General features: G+C 34.3%; 1 protein-coding gene across 1 annotated transcript in view; it reads right to left on the bottom strand.

Annotated features, from left to right (window-relative positions):
* Positions 1-16,969, bottom strand: part of LOC106470184 (nesprin-2-like) — a 102,314-nt gene that overhangs the window by 77,841 nt on the left and 7,504 nt on the right. The window contains exons 4-6 of the mRNA XM_013930718.1: positions 15,955-16,263; positions 12,797-13,120; positions 114-2,863 (exon numbers count right to left, since the gene is read on the bottom strand). Coding sequence (XP_013786172.1) covers positions 114-2,863; positions 12,797-13,120; positions 15,955-16,263 — 3,383 coding nt within the window. The remainder of the gene's footprint in view (positions 1-113; positions 2,864-12,796; positions 13,121-15,954; positions 16,264-16,969) is intronic.

Here is a 16,969-nt window from a genome sequence, read left to right as displayed (position 1 = left end):
CTTTCTCTCCTTCAACTAAAGAAACTGTTACTACATCTCTGCCAGACACAGTCTCATGTGTAATACTTTGATCTAGTTGTTCCTCAGGTCTAGTAGTAACATCATCTATGAATCTTGTTTCTTTCTCAATTTCAATTGAAGAAACTGTTACTACATCCTTGCCAGTCACAGTCTCATGTGAAATATGTTGATCTAGTTGTTCCTCAGGCCCAGTAGTAACATCATCTACCAATCTTGTTTCTTTCTCTATTTCAACTAAAGAAACTGTTACTACATCCTTGCCAGACTCAGTCTCATGTGGAACATGTCCATCTAGCTGTTCCTCAGGCCCAGTAGTAACATCATCTACCAATCTTGTTTCTTTCTCTATTTCAACTAAAGAAACTGTTACTACATCCTTGCCAGACTCAGTCTCATGTGGAACATGTCCATCTAGCTGTTCCACAGGCCTAGTAGTAACATCATTTATGAATCTTGCTTCTTTCTCAATTTCAACTGAGGAAATTGTTACTACCTCCTTGTCAAATACAGTCCCATGTGCAACATGTTTCTCAGGCTCTGTAGTAACATCATCTACCAATCTTGTTTCTTTCTCTCTTTCAACTGAAGAAACTGTTACTACCTCCTTGTCAGACACAGATTCATGTGGAATATGTTGATCTAGCTGTTCCCCTGACACTTTAGTAGCATCCTCTATCAAGACTGTTTGTTTCTGTCTTTCAAATGAAGAAATTGTCTCAACATCCTTGTCAAACAAAATTTCAGATGATACATCTTGTTCTGGCTGTTCCTCGGTCTCAACAATGATATTTTCACTAAAGTCTGTTTCCTTCTGTTCTTCTACAGATGAAACTGGTACAGCACTTCTACCACATTTTACTACAGGAACAGTTTCAGATAAATATTTTTCAAGGCCTTCACTCAGGTTTTGAACCTTCTCCATGTTTGTTGTTATTTGAGTAAATACTTTTTCTGAAGGTTTAACGGCCAGAGGAATGTTTTTATCTGGATGTTGGCCAGGATAATTGGTTTCCAGTTTCAGTGGTTTTTCCACATCTTGGGAAAAGTCTTCCAGTTTCTGGATACTCTTCTTCTCTGGTGGAGTTTTAGAATTATCAGTTGTCTCTTCTTTAATTATTATAGAATGTTTTAAGAAATTGACATCATCAGCATCTACAGTTATAGGCTTTGTGATTGATTCTACTTTAATTGGAATATCATTTACATTCACAGGGATAAGTTGTTCCTCTTGTGTTACTGAATGTTCAAAAACCTCTTCTTCACTTGTCACATGGGCAGCTGAGAGCTCACTAGTTTCTTTAGTCTCCAGCTCACAATTTGTTTCTGCTATACCTTGGACCATTTCCAAATGTTCCTTTTTTAAAATCTCAGTTTCAAAGTCTTCTGATGATTCCTCCCATGTCTGAGTTGCTTCCTTCATGGTTGTATCCTCAAAGACAGGGCTGATTTCTGGTTTAACTTCTCCCATGTCATCATCAGTAACATTATCTTTCTTCTGGGGTTGTGATGAATGTAGATCTATTTTCTCATGCTCATCAACTTTCTCCCTAATTTCAACTTTTTGAAAATTATCTAACTTAGACATTTTTTCACATTGATTGCTGAGAAGTTCATCAGTAGTTGTGAAATCAGCACTAGAATATTCAATTGGTTCTTCAACCTCAGTAAACACACACGTTTTAAAATCTTCACCTTTTGAAACATCTTTATCAATTTCAGTTCTAATTGCTTGTAACTCTTTATTGGAACCAGATTGTCCTATTTGTAAAAGTATATTATCTTCTTCGGTTTCAGCTTCTTTTTCAAGAGAATTTTGCATTGGAAGCTCCAAAAGATTTTCTGTTCTTGAGGATACAATGCAATTAGCTTCTTCTGGACCTTTCACAACAGCTGCACAAATTTCCACTGTGTGTTTGAAGGGATCTTCAATAAATGAAATACACTCTTTTGGTAGCAGAACTTGAGAGGATGTGTGGGTGGTTGTTTCAGAGCAAAGAGCCCAATTGAGCTCTTGAGGGATTTGGTAACGTTTACTGGAAAAGACCTCCTCCTCAGAATCCTGTGACTCTTGTAGCTGGGTGTTGTACTCAAGTTTTGAAGAATTTGGTTCCTTGATATCATCTTGATACAACTTATATTCTTCAGTGTCTTTTACATTTTTGCAAGATAGTTCATCACCGACATCTTCCATCATTTCCTTGATTCTAACCCAGCCTTCAGAATCAGATGGTGTCTGGTGATCTTCGGGTTCTTCATCAGGATAGCTAACAATACTTGTTGGATCATATCTTTGAGTTCTTTTAGATGCTGAAGTATGTGTAGTAACTTGCACCTGAGCTCTAGAGGAAGCTGACCTAGAACTTACCACTCGAGGCTCTTCATTATCATTACCTAAAATTGCCAATTCTTGGCTTGATAATACATGATGGGACTGTTGTTGGTAGGAAGCAGAAAAACTGGTAGCAGTAGCTTTAACTTGTTGGTTTGTTGTGGCTTGAGACTTGAGGTAACTACTGGAAGGATGAAAAACACCAGAACCAGTAGTTTGGTAACTGGTTGAAACCTGTTGAAAATTACTTGCTCCCTTCCTTTCAATGGCAGTGTGATTAATTTCACTATCTTCAATGCCTCTCACAAAACTAGAAGGTTCTATGTCAGGATATTCTTCTTCTTCAAATACTTTTGTTGTTTTTCCATCTGAAATAATCCTGGTTTTCTTTACAACTGAAACAACTGTTGAACTGCTTATCACATTTTGTGACTTAATAACCATAGAAGAAGTTTGTTTGGAAACAGGAGTTCCTTCACTGGTCTGGGAGGTGTCTAGTACATCTTGATCAATCTGTGAAGTAAAATATAGTATTTTATAATTAATCTATTTCAAGTGTTCCTTAGATCATTAAAAACTGGAGTTAATAAAAAAATACTAAAAGCTAAAATGGAACAGTTAAAAATTAGATAAAAAGTACACTGTGGATTAGTAAAACAAAGTTACATACTTAAAGACCAAACAAACAAACAATAATACAACTTGCAGTTGATCAATCACAAAAAACACAACTCACAGACAACAACAATAATATCATTAAAAACCAAGCAGTTAGTGATGGTTAGTTGTTAGAATAAGGACTCGGCTGTGGACACATTTACAAGTCAGGCTGAATGTTCCACACCTGTGATATTGTCTCCATCTTATGCTGCCTTTGAGATGGTTCCTCCTCCACTAGAAGATGTTCGATATATGGTTCTACCTCAACTTCAAACTGCCTTTGAAATGGTTCTACCTCAAATTGTGACTGTTTTTTATATGATTCTATCTTTACTTCAAGATTACCTTTACATGGTTCTAACTGATCTTCTAAATGCTCTTTAGGTGGTTCTTTTTTTATCTCAAATTGTTTTTCAAGTGATTTATTCTCATCCCCAAATTCTCTACATGATTTGTTCTCATTTTCAAAGTGTTCTTTACATGGTTCATTTCTAGCCTCAATCTGCCTTTTACTTGGTTTTTTCTCCACTTCAAGGTATTTACATGGTTTTAACTCAACCACATATTGTTTTTTATTTGGTTCTTTTGTATCTCCAAGCTGTTCATTACGTGGTTCTCTGTCAACCACAGATTGTTCTGTATGTGGTTCTTTTTCATCTTTGAGCTGTTCTTTATATAATTTGCTCTTTTCTTTAAGACATGTCTCTATTTTTGTACTACCTAATTGCTCTAGTTGATCTCCAATGAGAAACATGATGTCATTTTGTTCGATATCAGGGTCACATATGGGCTCTGTACTCCAAATCCTGTTATTATTTACATTGGTTTCATATGCACCAGTTTCTTTCTCTAGTTGAGAAGTTAATGGAATATAATTTATTTGATCACACACAACTGATGCAACAATTTTCTTAGTTTCCAACAAACTCTTTTCTGATGAGCTGTGATCTTTAAATATTGTACTTTTAAGTTGTGAAACTGGTATTAGATAAGAAGGCTTAATGCTTAAAGGGTGTACATAAAAGCTTTCAGCTTTCTGACATTCATCAAGACTAGTTTGTAAAGTTAAACAGCCTCCTTTATTTGATTCCTCATCAAGCTTAGTTTGTCTTCTCAAGATAGTTGAACCATCTGGTTTTGTAGACTCTTTCTGACCACTTTTAAATTTCTCTGGCACTTCTTCATTGCATGTATCTGACAAAAGGAGAATATTTGACAGGCCCCCAATTTTATTAACAACAGATTCTGATCCAAGCCAAGGACTGGGCATAAAACTTGATGTTGATAGTATCTGAGGATCACATGTAAAACATGGTAATGAACTGAGTTGAGACTCAGACAAATCACTAGATGCCAATCTCAACTGAGGTTCAGACAAACCACTAGGTGACAATCCTACATGAGGCTCAGACAAACCACCAGGTACCAATCCACTAGGTTCCAGTCCTAACTGAGACTCAAACAAAACTGGCTGGTTATAAACTTCATATTCTGGAAGTTCAGGAAAGGCTTCTGGAGATGTAAGACTTTTTTCAATACTGTACATCCCAGAGTCAGAAGTTCCTGATGGTGACAATGTTAAAGATTCCCAAGAAGGAAAATCAAGATAGTTTTTAGGGCATGTCACATTAATAAATATTTCTCCTAAAGTCTCATTTTCACTTGCTGAACCATCACCTTCAGCTTCTATTGCAACAGGCTGACTTACTTTCTGAATTATAGGAATGTTTTCTGCAGGTAATATTTTCTTTTTTTCTTTTTCTTTAATTTATTTTTTGTAATCTATTACTCCATTACTTAAATTTTCCCTTATGTATTCTTCATCATGCTTTTCTAGTTCTTGGTCATATGGAAAATTATCCTGTTTAGAATTACCTTCAAAATTATAGCCATATTTTTTTATATCTACAAATGTTTCCATTAGATCTTTCACACCATTATATTTCGAATTCAAAGAATCCAAGGTTGATTCTTGTACCCTTGATGTCTGAAGACTATTATTCTTAGAAGACACATCATCACTCCCCTTTCCATGTACTTCAGTAGCAAAATGTCCAGCATTTTCTAACAGTTCAATTGTTGCTCCTTTAAGAGCTTTTCCTTTTAAATCTTTGTAAGTTTCAAATTTCTCCTTATTGTCTGTTGTACTTGATCCAGATCCTTCAATTTGTTTTGGATATTTTATGCATCTCTTCTTTTTCTTTTGACTTTGACTATAACAACTTATTTTTTCTAGACTCTTCTCATCTGTTACACTACATTCAGTTTCTAAAGGATAAATATGTTTTGTATTATCTTTGCTGCAACCTGAAATTTTATGAAACTCGTACTCTGAAGTACCTGGGGAGATGCTAAATGTTAAAAGTTTAAGGCCCCTGTCCAGTTGTTCAGTTCCAGGACTGGACAGAGGCCTAAACAAGTTTTTTTGATCGGTCGTGAGATCAGTGTTTTGTTCATCAGCCTCAACGTCTTTCTGTTCCACTTCCTCTTCAACTTCTTCCCACCAATCTTTATCATCTAATTTAGGCCTAGTCCGGTTGTCAGAAGCCATCCCTAAAAAAGGCTGATGATGGTGTTCTGATGGTGAATCTGCTCCTGGACTTTGAGCTGTTCCAGCTTGTCTTTTTGGATGTGGGCTTCTACTCTGTCTTTGAGATTGGGGAAGCGAACCTTGTTTGGTAGATGATGGGGTAGGGCTTCTGCTACGAACATCAGGTGGGGGTGATTGCAATGATGGAAGAGGACTGCCCATTCTAGCAACTTCTGCATATGTTAGTCTTTTATGATCTGAAGTGGAGTGACTTCTTTCTGTTGTTGTTGAAACTACAACTCTTGTCTGAACTTGATTTCGTGAAGTTTCACTCAATAGGTGAGGTTCCCCACCCAAGGCAAAAGTGTGTGTTGAAGTAGTTGATGATTCTTTTGATTCAGAATATTCTTTTACTTGAAATGGAACTCCTAATGATGGACTTTCAGCTTGATCTTCAAAACCTGAGGATGGAAATGGCTTTTGCTTTATATCCAATTCTGTAAATCGAGGTGAACCATCCTGTGCAAATCTAGACTTAAATTTTTGAGAGTGGTCCTCTTCAGGAAGATGGATAGTTGGCTGAGTGTCCACTTCCAACTCTCCAGAAGAAGATCGAGAGTATGGCTTATCATATTCTGAAGTATACGAAGGTAAAGGACTCTCACATTGTGTCACATGAGGGACTTCAGTTGAATATTCTTTGTGGGAAAAGCTGCTCACTTCTTGTTTCTCTACAGTTTGGATTCCTCCTTCTGGTGAATGAGTTACTTCCTTTTGATAAGATTTAACAGTTTCTGAAGCAGATGGAGCAGGTGAAACAGGTGGAGAGGCGGATTTCTTTAATAATATATCAGCATATGTTGGTTTTCCAAGAAAACCACTAGCCCATGCAACATTAACTGGACCTGCTTGTTGCTCTGGAGAAGTATCTTCTGATTTTACACTAGATAACTCTGTTTCCATAGAGGAAGAGCTGGAAGATGGTGGTCTTGCATGTTTCCCTCTATCTTCTGCAGTACCCTTTCCTTTTTGCTTACCTCTTTTACCACCCCCTTTCTTTTGGGTTTCTTTTCCAGATTCAGGCTTTCGAGACTCCTCTGCTTTTCTTTTTGAGACTTCTTGGGGTTGACCAGTAACTACTTTCTTAATGGATGTAGACTTTTCGTGATGTGAATAGGAGACGGTTTTTGTAACACCAGGACAAAGATCTTCTTGTTTTTCCTCTGACAAGACCATGGAATGATCCTCTTTGGCTACAGAAGATGAATCAATAACCTTAGAATGAGCTGCTGTTTCTTCTGGACCTGAGTCATCATGTGGAGAACCATCTATGCAAGACCTCTCTGCTCTAATTTCAGAAACTTCAAAAATTTGTTTAGGCAATACCTCAGTTACAGCTGTATCTGAGCTTGTAGGAGATTCTTCCGTAACTCCTCCCAACATAAATGCTTTTTCTTCACTTGCTTCTGATTGAATATCAGGGCCAATAAAACTAGGGTATTTAGTTGCTGTGACAAGAAGTTCGGGTTTTACTGAAGTTTCTGGAGTTCTACGTTGGTTTAGTTTCTTAATACGATCTTCCAAACCAGAAATTTGTTGATGATACTTTTTTATCTGTTCTCGTTGTGCCTGTTGTAAAAGTTTTTTATGATATAATCTGTTTACACATAATGTCATAAAAACTATTATTCAGGTTTTGGAATTTTGTTTTAATATTAAAAATTTTTCATTTTTAGTTTGTTTGGAAACATCTTCAAAAAGAATTAAAAACCAAAACTGTAGTTTAAAACAGAATATACTAAAAACGTTTATGCTAATTTCCATGTAATTTAATAAAGAAGTTTGTCAAAAGAAAGTTTAAACAACAACTCTATTTTAACATCAATAAAGTTTGTCACATTCGAATAAATACTTCAGTTCAAAATGTACATAAGACACTACTAATTCTAAACAATATTTTTTAAGCCTAAAATTCCTAATTCTAAAGTAACTCACTAAGCTGTTACATGTTTACCATTAAAATGGGGCAATTTCTTACACCATTTAACGATATGATTATCAGAAATTACAAATTTCAAAGAAGAATAATATGTTTAAATTTTCACGAACAAAAAACAAATTCCTTTGTAATAAAAAAGAAGCTACCAAAGCATTGTTATCCTTTTGAAAAATCATTAAGCATTTTAACATTAACACTTTCCACATTGGGGAGTGGGGCTTTCACTAATATCCGTGGATTTTTTCTTCTCATAGTGGAAATATAATATTTAACCAAACTGCATGAAACTTAGAAAAACTAACTAATTAGTACTTAATTTTGGTTAACAGAATTCAGATAATTTGATTACATTTTTTATTATTTTCTATGTTGTGAAATTTCCAAAATCATATTTTGAGGCAGTGTTTTGAAATAAACATTAAATAACATTAAACATTTTTGATAACAATATCCTTAATTGAAATCAATTTCTACACTTTGTTTTCAATAATTTATAAGATATTTTATTTATATGCATTGTTTGAATATAAAAAACAAACATTCAATAAATAACGATTTGAATAATATTTGACTCACTGGAATATTTACTGTTGCCTACACTACTCACTAAACCTAAGTAGGCTTGCCTGATGTCTTGTCATAAGGAACAATTTTTGTAGTTTTAAGAAATATATAATTGTATACAAAAACTTTTCAGGAGCAAAAAAGAATGTCCAAAAAACTAGAAAAACATTCTCACATCACTAGTTTGTTCGCATGTCTTCTAAACTTTGTTCTTCTTTGCAGGAGCTACATCTAATCACTATCACAAGTCTAGAATCACTTCTTACATCACACTAACATATGTATCTTATAATCTGCTCTATCTGATGGTATTTAGTTATTTTGAAAGCTCAGTTTCATTAATATTTGTTCAACCATTTGTGAAACAAGAAGTTGTACTAATACAATTCAGAAGAGAAGGAAAATCACATGAGAAACAAATTCTTGAAAATAATATCCTCAAGTTTGCTAAAAAATATAAACTTATGTTTTGGAATGGGCAGAAGCACTAAAAGAAATCAATAAGTACACTTCTACATGCAAGACTACTTGCAGCTGCACAGAAATGAAAATTTCAACACTTTTTTTCTTTGTGAATAATGTTATACAATTATCAAAAAATTGCAAGATATCAATTTTAAAATATTAAAATTGATTAAAAAATTGTTGACACAGAGCTAGAAATATTATTTGTACTGAAATGTTGAAATTTGATAAGCAGATGAGTACTGAAGCTGAAAGGTGCTCACTGGCTCGAAAAGGGTTAATCTTTTTAAAACTAAACATAAACCCAAATTCTAATAGTGCAACTTTTAAACCTAAAACAGTGAATCAAAGATAAGAGTTTGACTTTTAAACCTAAAACAGTGAATCAAAGACAAGAGTTTGACTTTTAAATGTTCTAAAATTAAAAATAAATGTAACCTAGTTAACGGTGAGATAATAATATTTCCAAAAGTAAAACATCCAACCTAAATCAACAGTTTGACACTAATCCTTTTAAAACTACATCATTCAACCAAAGTTAACAATTCTTTCACAATTAAAGCATCAAACTTAAGACAACAGATTGATGTTAATCCTTTTAAAACTACATCAGCCAATCTACATTAACAGTAAGGTAGCAGTACTTTCTTCAAATCTGTGGGACCCCTGTTGGGGAAGGCTGGGGAGAGGTGCAGTGTTTCCTACCACTCTTTACTTTTAGGAACATAAATAAAGTTTACTGTGCACCCTCTTTCATTTAACGATTACTCATCCTGTACCTTCAAGTCCCATAATCTTCACCACTTCATGGTGCTCTGCCTCAGCAGAAAGTTTGTGACATGAGCCCAACTCAACAGACTTTAGAAGGTGGACAGATAGGACATGATTTTTCCATCCTCTATGTGATAAGTAAAAACTGTTTTGAAAATCTTATAAGCTTTATAAACTAATTATTTTACTCTTGCTAAGCTTTGATGACAGTAAAGTCTGACACTTTAAAATAATTTTGCTGGAATGAATGGAGACTGCATGAACAGTGTCCCAAAGTATGTACAGAGAAAACTCAAGATTTAGCACTCCTGGAAAAGCTCAACATTCACTTTTGAAAATGACAGGGGAACAGCATGAATAATGTTTATGCCAAATTTTATTTCACAAGCACGATATTCTACACTAAATGTGACATAACTTAAAGAATAAAACTGAAATTGACCATATGTTATTGTTGAGAAGCTCTTAGCATGACTGAAATGCTCAACAACTACTTTTCATGGTGGGCAATATAAGTAGCTCAGTACTTTGGCTCTGTGCAAACCAAGAGTGCAACATAATTAACCTTTTTAAAGTTCATGAGATAATTTAAATGGACAAATTAACTTAAACTTTTCCCATCACCGGGGACAGGTACTTTTGCTTGTTTTATGATAACATGTAAACTATTAGCTATTCTATATTACACAAATAGGATATTTACACAGATGAATTAAAAAATAAAGCCAATGTTTAATAGTACACAATAAATCTTAATCTTAATAAGTAGGTTATTATTATGTTTCTTCTTTGTTCCTTTTCGTCTGCATGGTTTAAGACCCACAGACAAGCTTCATGTAGCAACTGGTTTATTTTATAATACATAATTTATTTAATGCATAAAACATAAATGTAAGTAAACTCTCAAACTTATCTTAAAAATCTGCTGATGTCCCTACGGTGTAAATGCTTGTAAATATACAGATGTAACAGCATCCTGTGGAATTATTGTCTTTTTTATTACTATATTGGCTAGATTTGAAGGCAGTCTCAAATCTATTGGGACTTTCATTTACAAAGACAAAATATTTTAAAAACAATAAACGTAGAGTACAACAAAGTTGTCTGTTTGAACTGGCTCGGTAATTTTGTATATGAAATAATCACACTAAATTTTCCCACAGTAAATTAATTTATCTGAAAAAATTCCAATGCAGCTTAAAGTTAACCTCTCCTACTGAATGGTGTCATGTGAACGGTTTGATAATGATCTATAACAACAGTTATACCTGACTTTCCTCAAATTCTAGGACTTTTTAAAATTATTCTTCCACTTTTAAGAACTGGTCACTTATGGTTTATAAGCCCCACCTTTCAAATGTTGCTGTTGGGGAGACTTTCTTTAGCAAAGTGCTATGATGGACTGAGAGTGGTAGAACTAGAACACACTAACAGTCATAAATTCACACAGGCTGCTGTTTTTATGAGACCATCTAGCTGAAACTTGCCACATACTATATAAGACTAAATCTATACAGTATTAAATAATATGGTATGTACTTTAGTTATTTATAGTATTAAATTTCTTAAATAATAAAACCTACATTTGTCAAATGCAAAAGGCATGTTACATGTGACAATGTTACTATGATACTTGCTAAGCAGCCCTAATTTCATATGGTGTTCTTGGGTAAAACATCACTAACAGTGAGGGTACCCAACTGATGACCTTCACTACCAGTGAGGGTACACAACTGCTGACCTTCACTAACAGTGAGGCTACCCAACTGATGATCTTCAATAACAGTGAGGGTACCCAACTGATGACCTTCACTAATGGTGAGGCTACCCAACTGATGACCTTCAACAACAGTGAGGCTACCTAACTGATGACCTTCACTAACAGTGAGGCTACCCAACTGATGACCTTCACTAACAGTGAGGCTACCCAACTGATGATCTTCAATAACAGTGAGGGTACCTAACTGATGACCTTCACTAACAGTGAGGCTACCCAACTGATGACCTTCAATAACAGTGAGGGTACCTAACTGATGACCTTCACTAACAGTGAGGGTACCCAACTGATGGCCTTCACTAATGACCTTCAATAACAGTGAGGGTACCCAACTAATGGCCTTCACTAATGACCTTCAATAACAGTGAGGCTACCAAACTGATGACCTTCAATAACAGTGAGGGTACCTAACTGATGACCTTCAATAACAGTGAGGCTACCAAACTGATGACCTTCAATAACAGTGAGGGTACCAAACTGATGACCTTCACTAACAGTGAGGGTACCCAACTGATGGTCATAGAATTATTATGTAGTTTGCTTGTTACTCATAATTAAGGCCATTTCTTATTAATTTTAATTATTGTTGTAGAATTTTAGCAGGCACTGATTATTACATAATTGATAATAATTATCTTAAAACATTAAATAAAAGTCAAAATTTGATGTTATTACTCTTCAAACTGAAACATGTGGCCTAAGGTAAATTGACTACTCAAAAGTTTCATATTATTTCTTCAGAAACTAAATCATGTGATCTAAGTACTCCCCTCAAAATCAAAACGTACAACCCAATTCAAAAACAAAAGTTTGACAATAAAACAATTAGAAACAAAACAACTAAACTAATTAAAAATACTCTTATTTCTATTAAACCTGGCAAATTCTATGTAATCAAATAATATAACATAAGTAACGTTTTGGGACAACGTGGGACCTATTGGTTCATTTTGGCTGCTCCATCCTCTAAAACTAAATTAAAATGATTAAAAAAAATATATATATATATATATAAATATCTTAAAGCCAGTCCTTTTCATTCATATACTTTTCAAGCTTTTTCTTAAACTCACATAAATTTACTGCCTCCACAACATCTGAAGGCAACCCATTCCAAAGGCCAACCACCCTGTTAGAAGAATGAAACTGTCTTAGCTGAACATGACTCCTACCTTGCCAAAATTTATATTTGTGTCCCCTAGTCCTACTATTCTCACTGATAAATACAAAAAATATGATACATCAACACTATCAATTCCCTTTACAATCCTAACCATCTCAGTCAGATCCCTCCTAATTCTTCTTTTTTCAAGAGAAAACAGTTTGAAAAATTTCAGCCTCTCCTCATATGACAACCTCTCCATCCCAGGCACCATTCTAGTAACCCTCCTCTGAACCCTTTCCAACAATTCAATATCTTTCCTAAGGTAAGGAGCCCATAACTGAACACAATCAAAGCCTGAGAATAAACAAAAACTAGTTTGAAGTCAACCCAATGGAAGATATAAATTTTAAACAATAATAATAATATCTAGTAATACCTTGAATGTTGTAGGATAACAGGGATTACCTTCTGCATGGTATTTAACATAAAGGTTTTGTAAGTTAATTATTCATTATTTTACTGAAACTTTGATTTTTGAGAAAGCCACTGTCTGAAACTTAGTTTCAAATACTTACATTTTGAAAAGCTGCTTGTTTCTTTCGTTCTTGTGTTGAGAAGGTTGGACTACCTGCCAACTTCAGCTGATGTTCACTTTGTGACACCAGATGGCGCAGCTGTTGTATTTCTTGTTGGAACTGTTCTTCTTGAGCAAGGCAAGCAGACAGTGTTTTACTCTGATCTTCTACAATACTGTGTAACTTGTCAAGCTCGGTTTGCAGTTGGTCCCCTCTTAAAGCCATTTGATTTTGAGTAGACGATCTAGTTCTGAAGTGGACCAGAAGTTTTTCAACAGCCATCTTAACTTTAGTTTTCTGGATTGTTATGTCAGCAAGGAGTTTCTAAACAGTAATAACAAATTCATGTAATTTTTTTATCTTGACACAACATAAAGATAAATGTAGCTGCACTGTGAATAATAAAAATATATTTATAAACAACAAATCATTTATAAAAAACATAGTTCACGTCAAGTAGATTTAGCTGTGGGCCGTTCCTTCTTGAGTTTGGAGAGTGCCAGTATCATGTAAAAAAGTTCAGTACTTAAATACTTGTTTCTTACATTTTTAAACAATATTCGCTATATTGGAGAGTGCCAGTGTCATGTCAAACAGTTCAGTACTTAAATACTTGTTTCTTACATCTTTAAACAATATTTGCTATATTGGTGAGTGCCAGTGTCATGTCAAACAGTTCAGTACTTAAATACTTGTTTCTTACATCTTTAAACAATATTTGCTATATTGGTGAGTGCCAGTGTCATGTCAAACAGTTCAATACTGTGTTTCTTGTTGTTTCTTACATCTTTAAACAATATTTGCTATATTGGAGAGTGCCAGTGTCATGTCAAACAGTTCAGTACTTAAATACTTGTTTCTTACATCTTTAAACAATATTTGCTATATTGGTGAGTGCCAGTGTCATGTCAAACAGTTCAGTACTTTATTTCTTGTTGTTTCTTATATTCAGGTTATTGCTGATGCTTTTAGAAACTGTCAAAACATTAATAGACTTCATTTCTAGATGTAAACCATGAGAATCTTATGGAAATTCTTCATTTCCAGATGGAAACCATGAGAATCTTATGGAAATTATCCATTTCTAGATGGAAACCACCAGAATCTTTTGGAAATTCTTCATTTCCAAATGGAAACCATAAGAATCTTATGGAAATTCTTCATTTCCAAATGGAAACCATAAGAATCTTATGGAAATTCTTCATTTCCACATGGAAACCATAAGAATCTTATGGAAATGCTTCATTTTCAGATGGAAACCATGAAAATCTTATGGAAATTCTTTATTTTCAGATGGAAACCATTAAAATCTTATGGAAATTCTTTTTTGAGGGTTTTATGATGATGAATTTGGATACCAAAGACAGTTACACATCCCAATTTGCCCATCTTCTGGATATTTTCTTCGTGATCTTGGTTCAATAAAGGAAATCTTACAGGTTAAAATGTGGACATATCCAAGTACTTCTTTCCAATTTTATCTTCATTACATTGCTGTCTCTCCAGCTCCAAAATTTTGTTCACCACATGTGGTTATTTTTCAAATCAAATGGAATCTATAGCAGGTAAAAACATTTATGCTGTGAACAAAGTTTTGTATTTTGCTCAAAAAATCCTGCTACCCATTTCAAGAGTGTCTGGGATTGTTAAGAATTTTGAAAAACAAACCAATAATATAATAAATACAGTTTCTTCTTTTCTCGGGAGAATCTGTACTTGTATGGATTCACCCAGTCAGGAATCACACATATTCATTACAATCTACGTTTGTCTTACACAATTTCTCTATGTGTGGGTTCCATGAGAGTGTATTGCCCTCTTGAATTGGACAGGGGCTGTTATCTAGTGGCTGTTATGTTATCCTTCAACCAGGATGGGGATCATCTGTGTTTATATTATTTCCAATGTCATCACATCATTCTCCATTGTGGATATTCTGGCATACAGTACTTCAAAGATAAGACTATCTGACTTGAGTTTAAATGTTTAGAATTAAAATGAATTTCAAACAGATACTTACCTCTGAACTACTTTTCTACATTATGATTGCAACTTTAAAAAAACAATTATGGTGGAAAAGCATGGAAAATAATGTGTACATTACATAAAGGATATTCAAAATTTTGAGTCACATGTTTGTTAGTATCATGAGGACAAACTTAACAAGGAAAGTAAGTACCTGTTTCAAATTCATTTTATAAAAATGTAGAATTTTATGTTATTCATAATCAACTTTAAAAGACCCAACTGAAAAAAAATGTCTTCAAAAGTTGAGTCAACATTCTGAATATAGCTTCATATAACCCATACTATACCAAACTGTAACTTACCTCTGTTATTATCAGGAATATCTAATCAAACTCTCTTATTACCAACTCATCAGGAATATTTAACTTACCTCTCTTATTGCTAACTAATCTGGAATACTTAACTTTCCTCTCTTATTGCTAACTAATCTGGAATACTTAACTTGCCTATATTATTGCTAACCAATCTGGAGTACTTAACTTACCTATATTATTGCTAACTAATATGGAATACTTAACTTGCCTATATTATTGCTAACCAATCTGGAATACTTAACTTACCTATATTATTGCTAATCAATCTGGAATACTTAACTTACCTCTCTTATTACTAAACAATCTAGAATACTTAACTTACCTCTCTTATTGCTAACCCATTTGGAATACTTAACTTACCTATATTATTGCTAACTAATATGGAATACTTAACTTGCCTATATTATTGCTAACCAATCTGGAGTACTTAACTTACCTATATTATTGCTAACTAATTTGGAATACTTAACTTACCTCTATTATTGCTAACTAATATGGAATACTTAACTTGCCTATATTATTGCTAACCAATCTGGAGTACTTAACTTACCTATATTATTGCTAACTAATTTGGAATACTTAACTTACCTCTATTATTGATAACCAATCTGGAATACTTAACTCGCCTCTCTTATTACTAACCAATCTAGAATACCTAACTTACCTCTCTTATTACTAACCAATCTAGAATACTTAACTTTCCTCTCTTATTGCTAACCCATTTGGAATACTTAACTTACCTATATTATTGCTAACTAATCTAGAATATTTAACTTATATCTCTTATTATCAACTAATCATGAATACTTAACTTACCTCTCTTGCTGCCAACTGATCATGAAAACTTTTCCTTTTCTGATGAGGAGATTCCAGGTTATTCTTTGTTTTTTCTAACCAACCAGCAACCTCTTTTAACTTGCGATCACACTGTTCCCACTCCTCGACCATCTCCTGTAGGAAAGCCACTTCTTCTTGTAATCGGTTCTCTGTAATACTCTCTTCTTGTTCGATGGCCTCAAGTTGGTCAGCTAGATTGCCAACACTGCAGACCTGTCCAATCTTTCCAAGATACTTACTCATGTCGGTAAGGTGGCGCTGAGCCTGTGGTGTCTCTCTTATAAGAATCTGAAAGTATACATAGTAACACAATAGCATTATTTGTAACATTGCAGTCTTATGAACACATCTTTGACCAAAAATAGTGCTATTTATTATAAGATATCACATCATAGGCATATCAACAGAACATCATTTCAAAATTAAAAAACACAGTACTATATACACAGCGTGGTCACAAGTAAATAGACACCACCTTTTCAGAAAAGAAATGAAAATTTTCAGTCATATTCACATGAATTGATATATCTATAATTTAATTAATATCTAGTAGATCTTCTTTTCGCCTCGTGGAGTTCGTTGAGCCTTTGGGGCATCGTGAGAATCATCTCGTCAATTTTAGATTGTGGAATTTTCACCCACTCTTGCTTCAAAAATTGGAGTAGATCGCTCTTTGAAGTTAGTTTTTTTGGTTGTTTCTTGACTTGCCGGTAGAGTATGGCCCAAAGATTTTTGATGGTGTTTATGTCAGGAGATTGGCTCGGCCAGGGCAACTTATGGACACCATTTTCTTCTTGCCACTTTTGGGTGTTTCTAGCAGTGTAACACAGTGCTCCATCTTCTTAGAACAACGTTGTGTTCTTGTCCACGAAACCTGAGGAATAAAGTGGCAAGAGTCCTTCCTCCAATATTTCGACGTATTTCGCAAAATTTATGTTGCCAACGCACTCCACTAAGCTTGATCTCCCACTAACCCAAACAGCTCCCCAAACCA

The sequence above is a fragment of the Limulus polyphemus genome, unplaced genomic scaffold (assembly GCF_000517525.1).
Source record: "Limulus polyphemus unplaced genomic scaffold, Limulus_polyphemus-2.1.2 Scaffold3866, whole genome shotgun sequence".
NCBI lineage: Eukaryota > Metazoa > Arthropoda > Merostomata > Xiphosura > Limulidae > Limulus > Limulus polyphemus.
This window is presented reverse-complemented; position numbering and strand designations above follow the sequence as displayed.